Genomic DNA, 23,283 nt, shown 5'->3' with positions numbered 1-23,283 from the left:
TAACACGCTGTGTTAATGATGGTGGCATCTCAGGGATTGGGTGGCATGTGGTGGTGGCATTCCTGAGGAAAAACACTTCAAGGACACAGCCCTCCCTGTGAGGAAGCCAGAGGCAGAGGGCCGAGTGGCCACTGTAGTACCAGCAATGTCCACGTGGGGGCAGCGATGCCCAGCCTAATCCCAAATTCCCACCTGCACCCCACTCCAGGTTGCACCTGGGAGATGGGGGCACCCTACCTGGAAACCATAGGGCTGGGAAGACCTTGAGAACCTAGACCATCCTCGCATCAAACAGATGGGGAGACTGAGACCCAGTAGGAGCCTGATCTGTCCAAAGCCACACAGGGCGCACCCTGATCTTTCCTCGTTACCCCAATACCCCAGCCTGTGTGTATGGTGGGGGAGGCTGGGGGTGTCTCTGTGTGTGTGGGAGAGTCTGGGGGGCCTAGGGAGCATCAATCCAGAATCCCTGTGGCCTTGGTGCCACTCCCCCTGAGTGCCCTCCTCTGAACTCACCAGGCCTGGTGGCTGGATGGGTGGGGGCCCAGGGGGAAGGGCCTGAAGCGCCCAGGCCTGCCCCCTGCCGCCCTGCAGGCCTGTGTGCCTCTAGGGGACTCTCTGGGTCTCCCTGTTCCTGTCTGGGAATAAAATAGCACCCCCCTCATGGGCTGGTTGTGAGGATTAAATGAGTTAATATGTGCAAAGGGCTTAGCCTAGTGCGTAGTGATAGCAGGTGGGCATGAAATTCAACCTCTCCCATTACGGAGGTTCCCCTCTTCTCCCTGGCATCTGACATGACACAGGAGCCACCTGAGCAAATGCTGCCCTAGTGTCCAGGTGACCTTGTCCCTGTCCCGTCCTTTCCCCACCCCTCCCCTCCCCCATCAACCAAGAAGAACCACACACACATAAGAATATAGAATTTTATCTTATTTTAGTTAACAAAAATAATCGTACCACCAAATGAAGAAGTAGCTTTTTTTTTTCTTTTTTGGGGGTGAGAGGGAGGAAAAAAATAAAAAGCACTACACCAAAAGAAAAAGACCTTGTTATACTCATCTGTATAAACATAACTGCTAAGGCAAATGCAGTCCAGGGCCAGGGCTGCTGCACTGGGGTCGGTACCTCCTAAACTCTGCAGATTCTAAGGCCAAAAAAATAAAACCTTTGCAAGTCCAACAGGAGCCTCAGCGACTCTTGGGGCATTTTACTAAAATAAAGAGCTATCGAGTTTAAAAAGCAGTGACACTGTCATGACACACACTGAAAGTTGCATAACTGTGGCCTCAATGGCCGCTCACTCGTTTGGACTGGGTGATGGGCACAGTTTCACAAGACAGCAATGGACACAGACACACACACAGACACGCACACGGGTGAGCCAGCACATCGGGAGCTGCGTGGGACCAGGCCAGTGGCATGGGCATGGCTGAGGCCCGTCTGGAGAAGGGCACAGGGTGGGCTGGGGTCCCCAGGCTTCCTCAGGGGGTGGGTGCGATGGGACAGGGCTGGTGACAAGGTGGTGGACATCACCGGGGGAAGGATGGCGTGGAACAGCTGCACGAGGCCCCCTGCTGTCCACCGCCTGGTCCACGCAAACCACTTAAAGCACTTCTTGGACGCCTCCTGGAGAATGGAGATGGGTGCTGGTTTCCTTCCCTATGAAAGGCCAGTCCCTCTTCCCCATCCTGCTCTCTCCAGAGACCCTGGGACACTCAGGCTATTCTGGGGGGACTAGGGAGTGCTGTTTCTGCCCCCAGAGCCTTCCCTGCCCATGATCCATGGCATGGCTGGCAGAGTGTGAGCCCGTGAGGTAGATTGGCACAGCTGCCCCTCACCCTGCCAGGCTGGGCTCCAGAGAGCTGGGGTCTACAAGTCAGCATGGGGCGCCAGGGGCCTGGGTCCCTTTGCCAAGATGGAGGCCTCCTGCTTTGACTTCAGCAGAGGGGAGGCAGGGCTGGAGGAACAGGTGCTGGGGGTGGGAGCCCCTGTGCCTCTGATCAGCTCCTTAGGCCCAGCTCTATGCAGTGGGCCACACTTCTTGCCATCTGTCACACCCCAGGCTAGGAAGGGGCTCAGAGGGCCCCAGGGCCAGTGCAGCCTGCTGGTTAAGGGCAGGTGGCCTCTGGGTAGGGGAGGAGGTGAAAAGGGAGAGGCACAGGGGAGGGGAGGAGTGTGTGGGGGGGCAGGCACATTGGGCAGGGAGCGCCGCAGAGCCAGGAGCAGGGCTCGGAGCATCAAGCAGCACTGGAGCAGGCAGCGGGGCAGCCAGGGGTGTGAGAGAGACTCAGGAATTGCCAGGGAGGGCTGGGCCGGGCCGGGCAGGGAGCCAGAGCTGGTGTCGTGGCCTCAGGAACAGCAGAGAGGAGCGGGGAGAGGCTGGACCACTTCTGTGAGGCCCTCAACTGGCTCCGTGCACAGGTGTTTTAGGTTTTCAGGATTGTCCCTTCAGACAGAGCCGAGGGTTCACGCTCGGCCTCCCGTGTGCCCGCCCTCGCCTGCTGGATGGGGCACTGGAGCCAGGGCCGTGCGGTCAGGCCCAGCCCCTCGCTACTTGAAGGTGGCCTGCAGCTCCTTGAAGGCTGCTTTCCGCTGCTTCATCTCCTCCGCCTGCTTCTTCCTCTCCTCCTGCTCCGCCTTGATCTCCTCCTCAAAGCGGCTGGACTCACTGATGGCCTGGACCTGGGGGGAGGGGGCCAGGCGGGTCACGGTGGGCGGGGTCTCTGCGCCTCCACTGTGGGCTTGCTCTGGGGTCCTCCCGGCCTCCAGTTCTGCTGTGCCCCTCCCACCAACACACGCACAGCTCTGCCTCTCACTAGCTCTGGCCCTGGGGCGGGCACTGCATTCACCTCTCTGAGCCTCAGTTTCTCCGTTTAGAGCCTGCTGCTCAGTCACTCTGACCTCACGGACTGTTGGGAGGATTGAAAGAGATACGGCACAGTCAGTGGCTGCTGCGTGGCAAGGCTCCTCGATGTGGGAGCTTCTGAGGTTGCCATCCTCACCCTGTTTCCCGTCCTGGGGAGCCCAGCTGCACACCTGGTCCCACTGATGACCCTGAAACATCCCATCAACCCTAGAAGCCCAAAGGGAGGCAGGAGCAGCATTGAGAAGGAATGTTCTTAGCTCACATGGGAAGAGGGAGAAACATGGAAAGGCAGGTGCCCTGGGGCCCTGGGGGGGTGGGACCCAGGAGCCATATGTGTCCCTTCCATCTAAATGTGTGCTGAAAGGGAAGGGTGCTGTGCATGTACGTGGTCTCTGGGGCTCATCATCCTCCCTATAGGCTGGGGCTGGCGGGGCTGGTGTCTCTGAGAGGCCCCGGGAGCCAGTGCTGTGTTTCTGGGCCTGCTCTGCTGTCTCTTGGGCTCACTCTTTAAGGCCCAGTCCTTTGGGGGTAGTGGCTCTGTGTGCCAGGGGCAGCTCAAAGTGGTCCCTGTCCCCTCTCTGACAGTACATACCCCTTACCCACCCCCGGCACAGGGACAGAAAGTGGAAGCTGGAAAAGATCACAGCCTGGATGGGAGGGGACAGAGCCAGGAGGGCACACTGTGGGCCTTGCCCAGCTCGGCCGGGGTGTCAGCTTCCTGTCTCCTGTCTGCAGCCTCAGCAGGGACAGGAAGGGGAAGCGCTGGCCCTTGAGCTAACGCAGGGTCCTGTTATAGCCCAGTCACCGCCCTCCTCGAGCCAGGGTCAGGCCCCCCACCCCGGGCTCCACACATCCTCCGGTTCCTCACCTTGGCCTCAAAGAAGCTCTTGGCCCCCTTGACGCCCTCAGTGGAGACGTCAATCTCGGAGAGGCGGGCCAGCACGTGCAGCCCGCTGTCCTCCTGCAGTTCCCCAGCCGCTGCCTTGCGGAAAATGAGGAGAAACTGCGCAGGGAGAAAAGTGCGTGGGGTCAGGGAGAGAGGGAAAGGGGCCGGAGTCCCTGGCCACACCCAGGCCCAGCCTCAGGCCTTCCAGAGAAAAAAGAGGGGCACTCATAGGACCGGGAGCCAGAGGTCTGGGTTCTCCCCACTCCGTGCTCTGTGTCCCTGCACAGGCCCCTGTGCCCCTCCCTCTCTGGGCCTCAGTTTGCCCATCTGTACAATGGGAGGCTAGGTGACCCACCTCTTGCCCTCCCAGGATCCGGGGCTACTGCAGGCATGTTCTGTCCATGCTCAGGTCCCATCAAGAGTGTCTTATCTTTGTCTCCTCTGTTCCCCAAACGAATCCACTCTAAATTCCATTTACTGAGTCCTAAAGGTACATGACTGTGCCCAGTGTACAGAATGAGGACAGTTCAGAAACAAGAAAAAACCTGCCCCAAATCTCAGCCCTAGAAAGTGATGGAAGAAGGATTTGAACCCATGTCCCGACTCCAAACCCTTACTCCGCACTGCCCGCACCTTCCTCCCTGGGACTGTCCTCTCCCAGGTGCCCCCTCCCCCAACCTTTCTCTTGCCCCTCCTTCTCTATGCTCTGGCTAGTTCTCCAAGGCCCAGTCTGAGCCTTGACCCTGGCATTTAACCGTTTGCTGCCTGGGGTCCGGTCCCACTGCTATCTGGCTTTGAGCCTCCGTTTCCTCTTCCATCAACAGGCCTGCCCGTGGTTCCTGTGTCAGAGTGAGGACCGAGTGGGATCCGGAGTGTGACGTCACCGAGCCCAGGGCCTGGCTCCTCTCCGGCCTGCAGGACGTGTCACCCCCTCCGTCTGTCCCTGCTTCTCCTGCATCACAGCACCCTGTTATTTCACTCTTCACGCATCTCCCTCTGACTCCAGGACCCTTGCAGCACAGGGCCTTTCTCTGTACTGCCAGAGCCCACACAGCGTCTGTGACAGAAGTCACTCAGTAAGTGCTCACTACATGAAGCAATGGATGTCCCTCCTTCGCACTTAAGGCATCTCAGAAGCCCCCAGTGCCCGCTCTAGGATCCCGCTGGGGCCTCAACATTCGACAGCGGCTGTTTGAGGACCATGCCGCTCAGTGGCAGAGGGGCTTAGTCCCTCCCCAGCACCCAGCCCTCAGGAGCCGCCCCCCGGGGAGCAGGGCTCACCTCCCGGAAGCTAAGCTTGCTGTCCAAGTCCTCGTCCACCTCTTTGATCATGTTCTTCAGGCCCAGGTGGGTCTGGGGGGCCCCAAGTTTCTCCATCATGAGCTTTAGCTCCATGAGGTCGATGAAGCCGTCCCGGCCGGCATCGTACCTGTGGGCACAGAGAGAGAGGCCTGAGGACATCCTGACACCTCATGCTTGACCAGTCAGAGCAGTCAGAAGGTGGAAGGCAGGAGCCTGGGAACTCAGGGGGCACTGCTCATCAATACATCACTCCGTCACAGCTGGAAGAGACCTTGGCCCAGGTGAAGTCCCCATTTGTGGCCCAGCTGCTACGTGGTTACCTCTGCTGATGGGGAACTCACCACGCGGCCTGGCAGCCTCCCACATGTTGAACAGTACTAACTTTTGGACAAGTCTGCTACACAAGGAAGCTGAATGTGTCGCAGCCTCCCTGTACCGAATGTGACATAAACAATCAGGGAATTCACAATACCATGGGGGTGCGGATGGGGAGGGTGGGCTCTGACGTTAGCGCTCACTGACCATCTCCAGGACCAGCTGGCTTACCGGCATCTCCATGGGCACTCGATGGACTCCCTGTCCCCACCCAGGAGGGAGGCAGAAGGTACCACGTGTCACAGGGCAGGGCCAGAGGTCACAGAAGGGAAGCCTACTTCTAGCTTTCTAGGAGGCGGCCGGGGTGTGTCCAGGGAACAGGTTGTGCAGAATGCCTACAGTGAGTGGTGGGGATATGGCTGGGTGGCTGGAAAGGCCTGGAACACTGATTAGGTGATGACAGTGTCTCTGTCCTGCACATTTCAGGCTTCTTTTTTCTACCACCAAGGGCCTGGCAGAGACAGGGATGGCGTGGGGGGCGGAGTATAAACATCCCTCTCGACCAGCCTCCTTGTGTTAAGAACTTGGGTCAGAGGTGGCCTCCAGGCCCCGTCCCCCAGCTGGGACGGTACCACTGGTGCCCGGAGCAGGCAGCATGGCAGACGTGGGCATTGTTCACACGGCACAGCCGGGCCCTCTTATCAGGCTAACCAAACACCAGCCCTGTCTCCTGGTGGGCTGGGGAGAGGGGTCTCAGGCAAAATGGGCCTTCTGAGTCTAAAGAATCCTAGTACAGTCCCCAAGCTGGTTCAAGTTCAAGCTGACTGTGTGACAGTGTTGGTGACAGTAGTGTGACATAGAGGGGCTGAGTTCCAGAAACCGATCTCCTGGAGACTTGGAGTCCTGCATAAACACACACCTCACTCCTGTGCCTTCCTCAGGGCTCCCCACTTTCCCTCCCACCTCTAGTTATACACAAGCTTCACATGACTTTGGACTTCTAATAGCAACCACTTTCTGAAATCTTTATGCTGGGAACTTTACATACTTTATTTTACTTAATCTTCATAATAACCTTATTTTATAATGGAGGCTCAGAGAGGTTAAGTGACGAGCCCAAGGTCACACAGCAGTAAAGGAAGGAGCTGGGCTTCCACCCCACATCTGTTGGGCTCATAAACCTGAACATTTGCTCTGTGCCCAGCCCCCCTCCACATGTCCTGGAGCCGCCAGCAGAACAGAGATGTCTGCCGGGAGCGCTGAGCGGAGCATTTGTGTGAGGGGTATAAATAGTTCACGAGCAAGTGAGTCAGTGGTTGGAAGTGACGCAGCACAGGGATCTCAGAAGCCCCCAGTGCCCGATGGGTCTCTGGGAACCCTGTAGGGAACAGAGGGTCTTGAGGCCTTCTTCCCCATCGTGGGGTGAGCGGGCTGGAATGGGGGTGGAGGGGTCAGTGGTCCCTGTGGGCAGTGGCCACAGCTGGGGAGGAAGCAGATGTGAGAGCATGTGGTAGAGGGTTGTGGGGCTCGGGAGGGTCAGGCCAGAGTACGGTCCCGTGGTCCAAGCTCCACTCAGAGCTGGAGGGGCCCTGTTGGGGGGCACGGCAGAGGCCCCTCCTCCATCTTGGGAGCCTGTGTGCCGCCTGTAAGGGGCTGGGCGCTGCAGCACGACCCTCAGTGACAGTATTGGGGCAGCCTGGTGAGGGAGTCAGCCATTGCTGGGGCAAATCACACGGAGCAGACGGCCTGCGTTCCAGCAGACTGAGCCCTTTGAGCCCCCGGCTGAGGCTGAGAAGCCTGGCACAATGGCGCCCCTCTCATGGGGTCACCGTGAGGACCGACTGAGTTCTCAGCATAGGGCCTGGCACATGCAGTGGCTCCAGAGACAGCGGCTGCCACCCCTACAATGAGGTTTCGTTACCTTGCTTAAGCTCCTACTGTGTGCCAGGCATTTTCTCTTTACAACCTCTGCGCTCGGCAGCCCTGGGAAGTCAGTGTTATTTCCCACGTGACTGATTAGGGGACAAGGACTGTAGAGGGAGGGCCCTGGCCTGATAACCAGCAGGCCAGGCACTCAGACCCCATCCCCGGATTCCCAGGCTCTCCTCTCTCCAGGGCCCCACCCTCCTCTCTTGAGCCACAGCTTTATTGCCTGCTCAAGTGTAGTTTTCCGGCTCAGTGTCAGAGGAAGCACAGATGAAGTGTCCACACTTGGACGGAAACTTAGGCTCTGGATTTCTCGGTCTCTGGCAGCTCCCAGGCCTGGCTGGGCTGCAGCTCCAACTGCGGCTTGAACGGCCGCCTGCAGCAATCAAGGGGCAATCAATTACCGGTCTGGGCACCACCTCGGGCCCCCGGGGGGACAATACAGGGCTGGCCGCAGTACCAGCGGATCAATCGCCAAGGGGAGGTGACAGAGGGTAGGGAGAGGCCAGGTGCTGGGGTGGAAGGTGGGGCCCCAGAGGAGGCAACACTGGACGGGGTTGTTCCCATGAACCCCCCGGGGAGCGGACATCCATAGGGTGGGCTCTGGGTCACTGGATCAGCCGGGTTCCAGGGTTAAGCTGACTGAAGATGACCTTGAAGGTTTGTGCTCACATCAACTCTGCTGAGACTGACCTGGGTCCAAACCCCAGATCTGCCACCTGCCGGCTGGGTGACCCTGATCAAGTCACCTGACCCCACAAACCTCAATTTCCCCATTACATCCTGGGGATCAAAGGACCCATCTCAGGACTGAGGCAAGGATTAAAAGAGACAATCCAAGGAGATGCTTAGCACACAGCCTAGCCCACAGTAAGCAATTAATACATGCTAACATAATAATAATAATAATAAATTACTATTTTTAATATCTACCTTCAGGATTAAAGACTAAATGAGATTATAGGTATAAAATGCCTAGTACATAGTACATAGTTTGTGCTTAAAACCTGCCAATTTCATTATAATAATAATAGCAGATATTGAGAACTTCTGTGTGCCAGATACTACACTAAGTACTTCGCACATATAAAAATGGTGCCAATAATAAGAATAATGATAAAAAAATACCATGGCTTCTCCCCTGGGCACCAGTCCTGATGGGGCATGGCTGGGCGGAAATGCTTGCTGTAGAGTGGCCCGGAGGTCGGTGGGGGGGACAAGACGATCCAGAGGTCCCTCCAGCATCTCCCCCTCCTCTGAAGGTCCCACTATGTCCCCCCCATTAGGCCTGAGTCAAAGACCCGGCCACTTGGGGAGGTGGAAAGATGGCAGGACAGAGCCTTTGCTCTCTCTCTGGGCAGAGGGACAGAGGAGCCGCAGCCCTGGATTACTCTCCTGTTCTTCCTCTGACAGGGACAGAAGTAACATAGGGGGAGACTGCCACCAGCAGGCGGAAGACTGCCAACATAGGAGTGAATGACGTTCCAAGAAGGCTGGAAACAGGCACATCCCCAGCTGGGGGGACCCTCTCATCCATCAGCCCTCTCCCTGAGCTGGAACTGAGGGTGCAGGTGGCTCAGAGGATCCAGGGAAAGAGGGTCAGCACAAGATCTATCTGGATAGCCTAGCCCACCCGCTTCATGTTATGTGGGGAGATTGGCGCCCAGAGTGGGCAGCAACCAGCCCAGGGCCACACAGCCAGTAGACTGCAGGATTCTAAAAGTTAGCAGCTTTCCTTCTTCCTGGTCCCATGGATGGTCCCAAGTTCTCAAGCTTGCAGGGCCGGGGGAGGCTGGGCTGAGAGCCGGGGTTGGGGCCTGCCTGGGAGGGCCAATTCCCTCCACAGGACTGGTAACAAAGCTGCCGGGCTGGGAGCTCAGCACTTTTCCCCAGCACCGCAGGGAGGCTGCTACACCTGGCACCGTGCCCACATTCCTCCCTGCCTCCCCCCGAACAGTTCTCCACAGGGAGGGCTCAGCAGCTGCTGCCCCGGATGCTGGTGACAAAATCCCCTTCCCGGCCTTGAAAGTGGAGCAGCCAGCCACCGCGCAGGCAGACTCTGCCCCCTCGGGCTGAGCAGGTCCCACCCAGCTGGCTGCTCCTCCTCCTCCCGGGTTCTGATAACCAGGAGCCACGGTGGTGGGCAGTGGCTGGCTCCTACAGCGCCTGGTATCAATGCCCTGGCCCTGCACCCCAGCTTGTCCCCATTTCCTAACAATGTTATCATTAGTGGCTGCTCTGTGCTAAGCACTTACCATGTGCCAGGCACCATGCCAAGGGTTTTGCACCAGATCCTCACAAGAACCCCGTGAAGCAGGCATCAATATCCCCATATCACAGACAAGAAGACTGAGGCTCGGGGAGGAAGTGACTTGGCCAAGGCCGTAGCTGACAAGAACACAACTGGGATCCGAACCCAGTCCTGACGAAAAACATGTGCTTTTAACTACTATGCTGTGTCCTGATGCCTCCAGACCCTGCACCAGAGAACCTCAGGTTGGGAGGGGTGTCGGAGGCCACCTCATTTAGCCATTTGTCAGGGTCAGGTTCCTAATGCAGTTTTCCTGCCTGGTGTCTGGAATACCTGAGGACGGGAAGCTCACTGCGTCCCTTAGGCAGCTCACTTAGGCTTTGAAACTGTCTATTAGAAAGTTGCTCCTCCTGGACGACCCTCCCCAGCCACCAGCTGTGCTGTGCAGTCTGACGGCAGAATGAAGAGTTATCACAGCCGCTGCACAGGGGGAGGGTGGCAGCAGTTGGTTTGGGAACACAGGGGATGCCAATTCTGTCCCTTCTGATTCCCACCCCAGGCCTCTGTTGATGGCCCCTCTGCCCATGGGGGTCCCCAGGGGGACAGACAGCTGGAGAAGGTGGCCAGCTGGCCATGGTCTCAGCATTCAGAGACCTGGTCCTCCCCTATCCTGTCTGGGGAGGCCCCAATGGCTGCTGGGCCTTTACTCTTTGTCCTGTGAAATGGGAAGGCAGGTCCCTTGGGGCAGGAAAGTTCTGGACAACAGAAAAATTCTGGCCTTGCGGTTACAGCCAACTTAGCCCTGCCCGCCTCCCCACGCAGGGGGACGCCCCCACGCTCAGTGATGACTGCAGTGCCATCGGTTCCTGCACGCCCCCACCCCAGATGGCCTGACTCATGTGGGGAAAGCCCAGCCGCTCACCACTTCCTCTAGCTCTATCTGCGGAATCTGACACTCGATCCGTTGCCCTGTGTCAGCCAAGGAGAGGGTGTGTGAGAGTGTGCGCATGTGTGTGTTGCTCATGGCTCCCCTATGGCTTTTCAGTGAGTCTGAGGATCAGACGGAGCGGAGGGCAATCTGCCAGGGGCCCTCAGAGCTCGGGGACATCCTAAGCTCAGGTTCAACCACCTGATGCGGGACCCGAGCCCAGGAGGGGCACATCCCTCCACTCGTGGCACCAGCAGTGGGACTTCCACCAGCTCTCCCCCGCCCTGCCTCCTTCCCTGCCTGCTCTTAATAATAATCATTGTTATAACAGTGATTGCAACAAACATTTACTGAATGTCTAATATAACCCAGTGTTTATTGTTTAACTTAATCTTCCCTCCACTCGTCTTCTTATCCCCTACCGCTCAGACTTAGCAACGTGCTTTACCTGAAGGTCAACCTTAGGCACGCGGCAGGGAGATGGCTGGGGGTGACTCGGCGCTTCTTAAATTTCAATGTGCACACCTGGTGAATCTTGTTAAAATGCAGATTCTGATCCAGTTGGTCGGGTGGAACCTGAGCATCTGCATTTCTAACAAGCTCCTGGGTGATGCTATGCTGCTCTATTTGGGTCCCATGGGAGCAAGGGACTTGGAGTCAGACAGACCCAAGTTCAAATCCTGTCTCTGCTCCTTAGTAGCTGTGTGTAAGTCGTGTAAACCTCTCTGGGACCCAGTCTTCTTATCTGTGAAATGGGTGATGATAATCTTAGAGGGGCGGCCAGTGGCCCTCTCAACCAGCAGAGGGCCGAGTGCTGGGAAGGGCCTCGAGGTGGGTCTCCACACAGCTCAGAAATCCCTGGGCCTGGCTCCCATCTAGCCACACCTTTCTGGCACGGAAACCTCGTTTCTCCGCAGTCCTTGAAAAGCGGAAGTCAGCCAAGGAGAAGGGTGCTGGCGGCCAGAAGGAACTGGCTGCTGGAGGGTGTGCGGACTGTCCCTGCTGAGGTCACAGAGAGACTCCGCCTCCTGTGGCTGAGCTGGCCTTCCAGAAAGAGCCTCCCGGGAGGCAGCAGGACCTGCTCGCCCAGAGCCTGGACTCTTACCGCTGAAGCCTGGCCTTGGACCCAGAGGGCACGGAGGAGACGAGACTGGCAGGCAAGAAGGTGCAAAGCAATGGGGAACCAAAAGTCTCCCAGGGGCGGAGGGAGAGGAGAGGTGACTCAGAGTCAGAGGGGAAGTAGGAAGAGAAGAGGGCGAGGAATGAGGTTGGGAAATCCTCCCTCCCCAGGGGTGGGGCATCTCCCCAGGAAGCCAGGCTCCTGCCGCTGCAGGTGGAAGGACCCACCCTCTGCATCCCCACAGCCGGCTTCCCACCGAGGCTCTGAGAGCCCCCCTGCTCCCCACCATAACCAGCCCTCACTTGGCCTCTGGAGCTCCCTGTAGGCAGACCTGGTTCTAATCCTGCCTCTGCCACTTATTATGATGTTAGATAAGTGACAACCTCTTTGAGCCTCAATTTCCTCATCTGGCAAATAGGGATAATGATAGTACCCAGCTCACTGTGCTGGGTGAGGATTAAATTCAATTCCTGAAATAGCACAGGCTCCTTCGGGAGCAACTGGACCTGGTGGCTCCATTGAACAAGGAGAGGGTGTGGAGGCAGGGGGCTGGCTGTGGAGAGCGCATCATCACGGCATCTCTCATGTGAACTCTCAGTCCTCGTGGTAGAAATAAAGGGAAGCTTCCACCTCTAGCCTTGTGGGCCCATCCTCTCTGCCCTCAAAGGCCCCTATACACCACTGCTCTCTATGAGACTTTAAGCTTCTTGAGGGCAGGAACTTTATCCTTTCCCTAAGTCTCTGGAACTTGCATTTGGCAGAAACGTAATAAAATATCAGTTGGATGAATGATCAACCGAGTGGCCTTCATGTTTTTCAAAAACATCCTCTGTTTTTAACAGCCCACAGACCAGACATGATGGTAGATGCTTCACAAAGGCTCAGGACTTTTTAAACCCGATCCTCAGAACTTTACCAGGTAGATTCTTTCCCAGGGAACCCTGAGGCTCCGAGAAGCTGAGCGCTGGCCCAGAGTCACCCCGCAGGGCAGCAGCAGCCAGGCGCTGGGGTCCCAGTTTTGGATCATCCAGAGCTGCCGACTGTTCTTCACTTTTTTCCGCCACCTGCCTTCCATGTAATTAACGGATAATGAATTTGTTTCCCCATTTTTGTTATTTATCAAAGCCGTATGTAGCTGTCAATCAGAGCGTCTGGCGGCAGGAAAAAAGGAGGGCTCTCCTGCGGTGTCCTCAGTCCAGTCCAAAGCAAGAAGGCTGTTGCCAGCCAGGCAGCTCTGTGGGGGGTAAGTGGAGGCAGCCAGGGGCTTTTGTGGCGATACCTCTGTGCCAGCCCACACAAGCCCTGCCAGGGCTGGGGAACTTAATAGGTACTTAAATTGCGCCAAGCGCTGGGTTAAGGACTTCATAACCCTGTGAGGTGGGTGCTATTATTCTCCCTGTTCTAGGGTGAGGGATTCAGGCTCAGAAAGGTTTAAGTGCCTTGCCCTAGGGCCCACAGCTGGGATTCAAACCCAGGGCCGCAGACTCCAAAGGCCCTGCTCCCAACCACTGCACCATACTGTCTTCCAGGAGGACGACCGGGGAGGTGCCGTGAGCAGCAAGGCCCCGAGCAGACACCTGGGAGGCGGAGCAGGTGGAGAGGAGAGGAGGACAGGGTGGGAAGGGAAGAGGCATCCAGAAGGAAAGGGAAGCCTGCCTCTCTGACGCAAGGGGTCATGAGGTGATGCAGCTGGGGACAGGCTGAGCAAAACAGGGAACTAGGGCATCGTCCTCGGATTCCGCGGCAGGTTCAGAATTACAGGGCTGCCTACGTCTCCTGCAGGTCTCGGCTTACAAAACCCTGCAGAGCCCCACATAGCCTCGAACCTTGAGCCTTTGAGGGTCTCTGGGGCCACATCATTCCCCTCTTCCCTGGAGGGTTCCAGACACAGCCCTGGACAGATGGGCAGAGAAACATGGGGAGAGGGTGGGTTTAGAGGTGATGGGCGCAGCCTGAGGCCCCACAGGGTGGGAGGATGGAGTCCAGGCTCCACTGATGCAGTGCCTCCAGGTGCCCGGCACAGTGCCAGATCTCACCTCCTCCCAGCCCACCCCCAGAAGTGGGGCCCACTATCCCCACTGTACAGACAAGATGCTCTGGTTCAGCCAATGAAAACCTCCCTGGGACCCTAAGCAAGTCACTGTGCTTTTCTGGGTCTCAGTTTCCTCTTCTTTAAAATGGGGAGAAGGCTGGAATCGACCCACAATGTCTCTCCTCTCTGGAAACTGCCCAGCTGCAGCGTGAGGTCAGTGATGGCGAAGAGCCTGTCTACCTTCCCTTTCTCCCCTCCATCCTCCCTCCATCTCCATCCTCAGGAAGTAACTGCTGACGAACCAGAAGACCCTGGAAGACAGTGCTGCCATCCAGAGGGTTCAGGACCCGTCAGACATAAGGGGCATTGCCGAATCACCTTTGGGAATCATCAGATACCGCCTGCTCCTTTTACAGATGGGAAGACTGAGGCCCAGCGAGGGCAAGCAGATTGGGTAATTCAGTGGCAGAGCCAGGATAGAAGCCCAGGCTTCCCAGCTCCTGGCCTCCAAGGAAAGGCCAGCTCCCAGTTGCCTCTGATCTCTCCTGTCTCCTGCACACAGCTCTGGTGGATGGCTTCCCAGGAGGGCCGGGCTCCCTCCTCCCGGCCACAGGATCCGGAGCCCAGGGGGGAAGTCTCTCAGCAGAGCCCTGGCTGTGATCCTCAGGCCTACTTGGAGCCAGGAGGCTGCAGCCCCGCTCGGACAGCAGAAGCAGAACGAGGGTTTTGTCCTCCATGAGAGCCTGTCTGTTGGCTGTTCACAGCCGGGAGTCGGCCGGGCTGGGCTGGGCTGGCACAGTGAAGCCTTGTTTCCTTGAATACAAAATCTGTAGCTTTCCATCCTCGCCAGGGCCCCCAGCGGGCGGCACTTCCTTCCCTCGAAGTCTAGCTCCCTGGCCCCTTCCTGCCCGCCTCACCCCTCCAGACGCCCCACCAAGCAGCAGCAAAGCCAAGAGGTGGCTTGCAGGGGTTCAGCTCCCCTCAGTCTTCATCAAATTACCCCTCATCAAAGTAACACCAAAAATGCCTCTGTAAAAAGTGAGCTTGCTCAGCAAACACAGCTTCAAGACCATTCCTCTAGCCACGCGTCCCTTCCAATCAAGCTGCAGCCTCGCAAGTGCCTGCTCATTTGGGGTGTCTGCGCTTTCCCAAACAGCTCCATCTTTTTTTTTTTTTTTTTTTTTGGCAGGGGGAGGGATGCTGTGGAAGCCCAAGAGAAGGAGGACTCTGAGAGAAAGAAGATGCGGGCTGGCAGTGGGTCCACGAGGCGGAAAATCAGCCATGAACATGGAAGGGGGTGTTGGAGGAGTGTGTTTTCCCACGTGGAAACAGATCTCTGTGACAGGAAACCCAGAAGGGAAGAACATGGGTTTCAGAGTCACAGACCTGGGTTCAGATCCCGGCTCCATCATTTTCTAGCTGTGTGGTCTTGGCAAGTTACTTAACTTCTCTGTGCCCCGACTGCCCATTTGTGCCCTGGTGACGATTACAGTTCTGTGTCATGGGGATGCTGGGAGGAATCCACTAAGGAGCTCCTAGTGCCTCCACACTGTCAATGCAGGGGTCCTGTCAATGCAGGGATCGTCTCCCCTGCCCTCCCTGGGGGAATGGCTCTACAAGGAAGTTCCAGGCAGTGAGGGTGTAACCAGCCCTGGGCTCAAGGAGCTTTCAAGCTATACAGGCTGGAATCCTGGAAATCCTGCTCTCCTGACGGCACCAGTCTCTGGCCGGGAAAAAACTTTAGAAGAACTCCCAACCAAGACCCTAGTGTCAAAGAGACGGCTCCTCAGGGGCCAGAGAATTCCACGCAGAGGCCCAGAGCAAGGTTAAGGACTCAGTTTCCCCCCAGGCTGACCCTTGGAAAAGTATGGGGCTCCCAGCCATCTAGGCTGCAGAACCAAAAACCTCTTCCCCTGCACTGGGGCCAAATGCAGAAGCGGCAGTGGCAGCGAGCGGCGAGAAGTGGGAAAGAGCCTTTCTCAAGCTGTGCGGTTGCAAAACACCCCCTTCCTGGGCTTCCTGCTCGCTGTCTGGACACACAGCCCCAGCCTGCCCGACCTCCTGCCCCAGGCAAGGTGGGGCCAGCACCCCTCCCTTGGTCTTGGGCTGCCTGTGGCGGGAGGACAAGACCTCCTGACTCCCTCACCCAAGACTTGGCCCCAGCATGGTTCTACCCGCTTCCAGATCCCCTCCAGACCATACCCCTGGGCTGCTCCCCCTCCAGGAGCCAGTGGCAGGGGGATGGGCAACAGGAGGCGGGGAAGGGTCCCCAAGGGAGGGAGAGCTGGCTGACCATCTCAATCCCAACTGGGTGGACCCAGAGATGGACCAGAAGGGGTCCTGGAGCCCTTTCTCTCTGGTCCCTTCACAGAGATTTTAAGTTTTTTTTGGGGGGGAGGGCTGAGGCCACAGGCCTGGGGGTGACTGTCCAACTTGCTGAGAGCAGGGTGTGGAATTATACTGGAGTAAAGGGTAGGAATGAAAACAACCAGGCAAGTCAGATGGGAAGGTGTGGGGTGTCGGGGACCCTATGTGGGGAGGGAAGGGGGCACCCAGTGGGAGAAAGGGAGGGAGATGAGGGGCTTCCGACAGAAAGCAGGGGGGCACTGACTGCAAAGCTGCTGGGTGCAGGGTGGAGGGAGGGCAAAAAGAGAGAGGGACGTGTGGAGAGAGGGGACTCAGCCCTGAAGAAACGACTTGGGGGGGGTTGTACATACCTGCAGAGTGGGGGACACGGATGGAAGGGTCCCTCCCTAGGGAGACTACCTGAGGGTCAAGGATTGGGGTCCTGGCTAACAGTGGATGGGGGTAAGAGTGGGAGAGGGTGAAGGGTCTTTGAGCACAGTTTGCTAGCAGATGCTGACTAACTGGAGGGGAAGGGGGGGGCTGCCAGAACCTATGTTGAGGGGGATTGTGATAAGCAGAGGAAATGAAAGGACCCCAGCAAAAGGAGTGTGTGTGGCATGGGTGCAGGGAATGGTCACCTTTGTTAAGGCGCTGGGGGGTGAGTGTTTTAAGCGTCACTAACCGGGAAGGGGTCCTAGGCCGGAGACCCAGAGTCTCCAGGCCCGTGTGTGCGGGGGTAATGGGAGCTCGCGGGGACTCGTGATTATCTGGAAGGACCCGCGCGGTCTCCCACTCCGTGTGCGCGCGGATGGTGTACTGGGGGCGGCGTCACCACGAGGAGGGGTCGCGTGCCAGGGGCCGGGGGTCCCCAGACCCACATGCGTGGTGGGAAGGAGGTCCTGGAGCCTGGTGGTTGTCCGGAAGGGGCCGCGGGGTCCCCATCCCTGGTGTGTCGGGGTTCGGGGGCGCTCAGTTGGCAGCGGGGGTCCCGGGGCGGCGCGGGGTCGGGAGTCCCGGGCCCGAGGCCGGCTCGCGGGGTGGGTGGGGCTGGGTCGGGCGGGCACTCACTGCTTGAACATCTTCTCCATGTCCTTGATCTGCTTCCTGGAGAACTCCTTGAACTCGGTGTAGGGGTTGAAGACGCGGCGGCTGGGCGACTGGGGCTCGCCGATGCCCTGGTTGAGGTCGGCGCGCCGCAGCAGCTTGGCACTCAGCTCGCCGTCCGCGCTGCCCAGCGCCTCTGCCGCCTCGTCGGGCGCCCCCGCCGCCGCCGCCGCCGCGCCGTTGAGCCCGGGCTGCTCCGGGGCCTCGCCGCCGCCCTCGCCCTCCATCTGCAGCCGCCGGCTCAGCTTGCTGGCCAGCTCGTCCGTGGCCATGGTGGCCCGCGCGGCGCTCGCCTCGGCCCGGCCCCTGCTCGCCGCGCGCCCGCACCGCCTCTGGCCGCGCTCTTCCTCTTCCTGACACTCCGCGGCGCCAGGCGCCGCCCCCGAAGGTGGGACTTACGCCCCTCGCGCCCGCCCCGCCCCGCCCCGCGCAGCCCGCGCGCGCCCCGTCGCCAGCGCTGGGGCTCAAGTGTGCCGGGAGTGCCGGGAGTGCGGGGAGCGCCGAGCCCGCCACCATCCCCTCTGTAAGGTTGAGGGGCCCAGTAAAAATCCATCCCCCTCGCCATCCTCACGGTGCCAGCTGAGCGGGAGAGGTCGGGCTGGGGTTTGGGGACCGAGGCGGGAAGAGGGGCTCCTCCCCTGCAGTTTGGATGTGGGTCAGGGGCTCAGGGGGGCGCCGCCCCCAACCCCTTCTCTGGAATCCCCACGCCGTGAAGGCGTAATCCTGTGTCTGTGACACCCTGTCGGTTGCCATGGAGACGACTCGATGTTACACACTGGCGTTCTCAATGAGGGATGCAGGGGTAATGAAGAAGGTGGACCCGGTGAGCAGGAATCCCCGTGGAGATTTAACCACAGCTGGAGCTGCTGCGTCTTTTGGAAAAGGATGGACCAGCAGCTGAGAAGGAGATGGTGCTGGGCCTCAGCCCTGAAAGGTCCTCGGAGATAGGGGGAGAGCTAAGGGGGAAGAGGCTGGTCCTGTCCCCCCGGGCCAGCACATCACATGGATGACTTGGCAAAATAGCTGCTGGGCCACGGCTGTCGCCTGTGACTCTGCTTTATGGGAACTGGCAGGGAGATCTTGATGCTGCCATTTCTGTGGGGGGCCCAGAGGAGAGATGCCCTCTCCAAAGGCCCATGGGATGGGGCTTCAGAAAGAGGCCAGAGAGGATTTCTCTCTGTGGTCTGGTCTGTCATCTTAAAACTGCAAAGCTGTGGACCTCCAGCATCAGAACCACTGGAGTGGATGGGGGGGGTGGGGGGTGGTGCTGGTTAATAATGCAGATTCTCAGGCTCCAAGCCAGATACGCAAAACTGATCTCTGGAGTGGGGCCCAGAAATCTGCATTTTAACAGGCACTCAGGGGAATTCTGCTCACTGAGGTGTGAGAATCACTAATCTAGAAGGAGGACTGTGCTTTGTGCTTTTTCTCTAAAATGCTAGCTGAAATGATGCTGAAGACCCTTATGCAGAAACCACTCCCATCAGTCAACGTGCAGAGAGAAGAGCAGAGAGAAGACGGATGCGGGGCTTAAGAAACCAATGCTTTGGAGGCAGAGAACACTTGAGAATGTAAGGCCAGCAAGCTGTTATGTTACAGAGTGATTTGCACAGAACAGACCTTCAGTTGATACTGTCGATTTGCCATCGTTTAAGAATATCGCTGAATTAATTTAAAAGGCATTTGAAAAAAGAATGAAATTGAGAAAAAAAACCTTCAGGGTTCAGAAAATGTGAAATTTTCCATAACTTATTTTTGAGATTGTTTCTTTTTTTTTATTTAATTTTATTTATTTATTTATTTTTTCCCCCAAAGCCCCAGTAGATAGTTGTATGTCATAGCTGCACATCTTTCTAGTTGCTGTATGTGGGACACGGCCCCAGCATGGCCAGAGAAGCGGTGCGTCGGTGCGCGCCCGGGATCCGAACCCGGGTCGCCAGCAGCGGAGCGCGAGCACCTAACCGCTAAGCCACGGGGCCGGCCCTTTTTTAATTTTTTTTAAATTTTATTTATTTATGAGATTGTTTCTGAAGGCAATAAAGATGTTCAGCTTAAATGACATGATTTTGTTTCTTTAAAGCTCAGAATTAAGTTTCTGTCGGTGTTGGGCAGTTTGGTCCAGCTACTTACAAAAGGCAGGTTTCTATATCTCCCACATGCAACGTTGAAGGACCCAACGAACGTACAATAGTTTGTTTTTATTGAATGCAAAAGACTAGGGACAGGGTATAGAGTGAAGCTTAAAAAGTTCTGCCTGCAGATGCTCCGGTTTGCCAAATTCTTAGTCTTCCTTATAAAGCAGCTAATTACTTTAAAAAATTTGATAAATCTCACCTTGCTCCAACCTACGATTTAGAATGCGTCTGCATGAAATAGGGCTGCCTTTATTATGAAATGTTTTGTATCTGCTTAATGTGGGAGCAAACTTTTAATAGTAACGAGATTATGTGAGGGTTTGCCTTCTTAAAAAACAACTTACATATATATGGAAAACCTGGGCTTTTGGTTTGAATTATTCACAGGCACTGTATGTATTAAACTCCCTGGTCAATCACCTATTTGGCTTGTGTGGACACAACCCTCAGGTTGCAGGGCAGGCTCCGGGATGCCCAGCTGGGGGACTTCTTGTTCATTACCTATTGCATCTTGGCAAGAGGAGCAGAACGCCCTCTTCTTGCTGCTGTTATACTCAGGCCAAGCAGAGGAAATGCTGCCCGGTTGGGTGAGCCCTTTTAACACCTCTTGGGTTGATTTTCTCACAGGTTTTCAGAGGTTTAGAGCTCTGACGCTCTGTGACTACAGGATGAGGACACAAGCTGCCCAGTGCTCTGCCCCATTTCAGAGGCCTTTGGGACCGACACAACTGATGATCTGCTCTAAAGCCAGAGATGCACGCTGGGGGCTGCATTTTATTTGAACTTTTTCCTTCTGAAATCAAAGAAGTAGTGAAGGAAGGAAAAACATGGATAACTGATGAGCACTGATTACTTGTGAAACTTCCGGGAAACACCAGTTGCCTGTTCATTAGGGGAAGTCACTTTGCAATGACCCTGAGTGCCGTGCACCAGACATGGATTTGGGGAGAGAGAAATGATCTGGACTGGTTACATGTTACAGCATTTGGTCATGTGGAAAGAATGATCTTCAGGAAAAATCACACCCTCAGCAAAGGATTTTTACAGAGGCAGGGGTGAGTGAGAGCCAATTCTGACAGTATTCCTGCGGCAAGGGAGCTAGGCAGACTTAGTCATCCTCGACTTATGTTTCTTTTCTTCCTCCCACATCTCCTTGTGTAACTATCTCCTGGAGAATGGTAAAGTAATATTAAGAAAAACAATAGCACTTTGAAGAAGGAGGGGGCAGAAACAGGGAGGGGTGAGGAGGAGCTCTTGGGTGATGGGGGCAGATGGAATGAACTTTGAGGAGCATTCCAGAGCCTGATACAACTGGGTGGTCCCTCCAGCCTGAGATGCTGGGAAAACAAGGAGGGATTAGGGAGGCCATCGGAGATAAAGTTGGCTCATAAACTGCACCACTCACTTAGCACTTTACAAATACCAGCCTCCTAATTAATCATCACAAATGCTCCGGAGTCACCAGGAGACCCTTGATTGATTGACAAAGATGCACAGAGGTCAAGGTTCAGAGACAGTCCAAAGACTCATTTGGAGCAACTGGAGGAGTGAGAGCAGGGAATGGAGTCACAGCCTGGGTTTTCTCACCTCCTGCAAAGTCTGGAAGCTGTGTAAAAGGTGCAGTGGCGAAGAAGGACCTGTGTCAGGCAGGCGCTTATGGGACCCCTGAGCAGAACTGGAGGAAGAGGGCATGAGGGGTGAACAGCTGCACGTAGACCCATTTGCAGGTCCTACGAAACCAACCTATCTGTAGAGCTCTCTTTTTGTGGTTATCGTGAATGCTATGAATCCACTTGAAAACCAAGATCGTCTTTCAAATTAGTTGTGTATGCCCAACTGGGCTGGCCAGCCAAGAAAAGCTGAGTGCGTTTTCTGCTTCTGTTGAATCCCAGGCAGTTCAGTGTCCAGTTTTAACACCCGACAGGCCTGAGTCTTAGCCGTGTTTTAAACTCTCAAAGAGTACGTGTGTGTGTGTGTGTATATGTACCTTGTGGCTTAAAACCCAGCAATGCTGCATCTCCTGCACCCCTTCCAAAGATGGCAATAATGTGGGCAGCTGATTTTGATTTTTATACTACGCTGTGAAAGCAGTGTGCGTCTACATCCAGGCAATCGCAACATATTTATTAAGTGTGTTGGGCACCGGGCTCTGGTCCTGGGATTCTTCTGGTCATGGGGAGGGTGGGGGGAGGAGCAGGACTAACCAGTTTGAAGAGTGAGATTTGTTGGACCCCACGCTGCGGGACTGAGAGAGGCTACAACTCTTCCTGCTAACCCCTCCTCTGCCTGGGACTCAGCACTTAAGAGAACCCACAGTGAAGCTGTTAATAAAATATCTGACATCCCCTACCCCCCTAGCTCAGCTTCCCGGAGGAAGGGACCTGTCTGTCTGGTTTGACCTTGGCTCCTCGGTGCCAAGCATGGGGCCTGGCCTGAGGGACATGTTGGAGAAATAATTGTTGCATGAGTGCATGATGGCCTGCTCTGCCCGAGGGCTGGGGACGGACTGGACGTTTTCACAGTGTCTCCTCCAAAGCATTGGTGGCCCAGTTTTAGGTCTCAAGGTCACTGCCAAGAAACAGAAGCTGCTAAAGTGACACCTCTATGCACCCACATGACTCAGTACAAAAGTTAACAGGAGCTCTTAAAAACAAGCTTCTCAAGTATCTGTCCCCTGTTCCTCTGAGGACGGCATCAGCAGCATCAGATAGAGATTGGAGCCTGCTGGTCCTTGGGCATCAATGTGGCCCAGAGGTCATTTGGCAGCTGTCTGCTCAGCAGACAAGGTGGAAGGAATAAATGGGAGGTACAGATAAACACTGCATGTTCCTGCTGCAGGGGCACCCAAGAATTTGGGAAATCGAAAGGGAAATTGTGAAATTAACACAGTGCAGAGATAGACAAAGTCAGCTGAAAGAGAGAGCATGGTGCCTAGGCAGGGACACCTGACCTAAGGTATTAACTAAAGAAAGAAAAGCAGGTGACTCTCAGAAGGGGGCTAGTAAAGCAGGTTGCCTAGAGGAAGGGGTGTGGCCCAAAGGCTTGGTCCTTTCAGGCTTGGTCCAGTGGAAGGCAGGCCTCCAGACTCACAGGCAAAACTCCCTATGGTCCAGATACAGGGCTCTGGTGGTGAAAGGCAGTGTGGTATAATGGTTAGGAGACAGGTTTGAAAATTCCACTGGGGTGACCTTGGGCAAGTTGCTTCACCATTCTAGAGGCCTCAGTTGCATGGTCTATAAAATGGCAGTAAGTATCTCCTTCTGGAGTACTTGAGAGGATTAAATGAGAAAATTTATGTAAGGTGTTTAGTGTAGTACATGGCGCATAGTAAAAGCTCTCCATGATGGAGAAGATGACAATCAGGCTTCCTGGGAGTCATGTGGCAGGCAATAGCCCTGAAGATATTAATAATCTAGTCTGGGTGAGAGTTGAACATGGGGTCAGCATATCTGGCCCATTGCCCATTTTTATAAATAAAGTTTTATTGGAACCCAGCCACACTCATTTGTTTAGTATCATGCTGCAGTGGCAGAGTTGAGTAGTGGCGACAGAGACCCTATGGTCCACAAAATGAAATGGCCCTTTCTAGGAAAAGGGCTTTTACTGTCTGGCCCTTTACAGGAAAGTTTGCCTACCCTATCCTCATTGATTGGTGGATAACCAGCTGGCTCCTGGCCTTCGCTGAGGAAAGTGGTATATTGGAGCAGTTAAGAGTATGAAGTTTGGGCTCTGATGCTCTTGCTCTTGGGCAAGTTACTTACCTACTCATCGTTTTCACAGGGGAAACAGGAGTGATGCACGTAGTGAGGACCAAGTGGGATAATACCTGGACGGTGCTCAGCACAGTGTCCGATGTCTGGCAAGGATGCTATAAAATGTTTGCTATTATTAGCTATTAAACTTCAACTGTTGAAAGTGACAGAGAAACTCCCAGAAGAGGGTCATTGCTGCGTGCAGCTCTCTCTCCGGAGTGCCCAGCAGTAATCCCACAGAAAGTCAAAAAAGAGGGTGTGAATGTCAAAGGTGAGCTCTCCCATGCCAAATACCCAGTAAGTTAACGATTCCAACTCCT

At 55.9% G+C, this 23,283-nt stretch overlaps 1 protein-coding gene across 1 annotated transcript; it reads right to left on the bottom strand.

Annotated features, from left to right (window-relative positions):
• Positions 1-2,202: 2,202 nt before the first annotated feature.
• EFHD2 (EF-hand domain family member D2) lies at positions 2,203-17,393 on the bottom strand. Its single transcript, XM_058552956.1, has 4 exons — positions 17,041-17,393; positions 5,034-5,181; positions 3,735-3,869; positions 2,203-2,682 (listed from the first exon to the last, which is right to left on the bottom strand). The coding sequence occupies exons 1-4, from the start codon at positions 17,346-17,348 to the stop codon at positions 2,551-2,553; spliced, it is 723 nt and encodes a 240-aa protein (XP_058408939.1). The 5' UTR covers positions 17,349-17,393; the 3' UTR covers positions 2,203-2,550.
• Between the last annotated feature and the right edge of the window lie 5,890 nt (positions 17,394-23,283).

This window comes from Diceros bicornis, chromosome 13, assembly GCF_020826845.1.
Source record: "Diceros bicornis minor isolate mBicDic1 chromosome 13, mDicBic1.mat.cur, whole genome shotgun sequence".
Classification (NCBI taxonomy): domain Eukaryota; kingdom Metazoa; phylum Chordata; class Mammalia; order Perissodactyla; family Rhinocerotidae; genus Diceros; species Diceros bicornis.
This window is presented reverse-complemented; position numbering and strand designations above follow the sequence as displayed.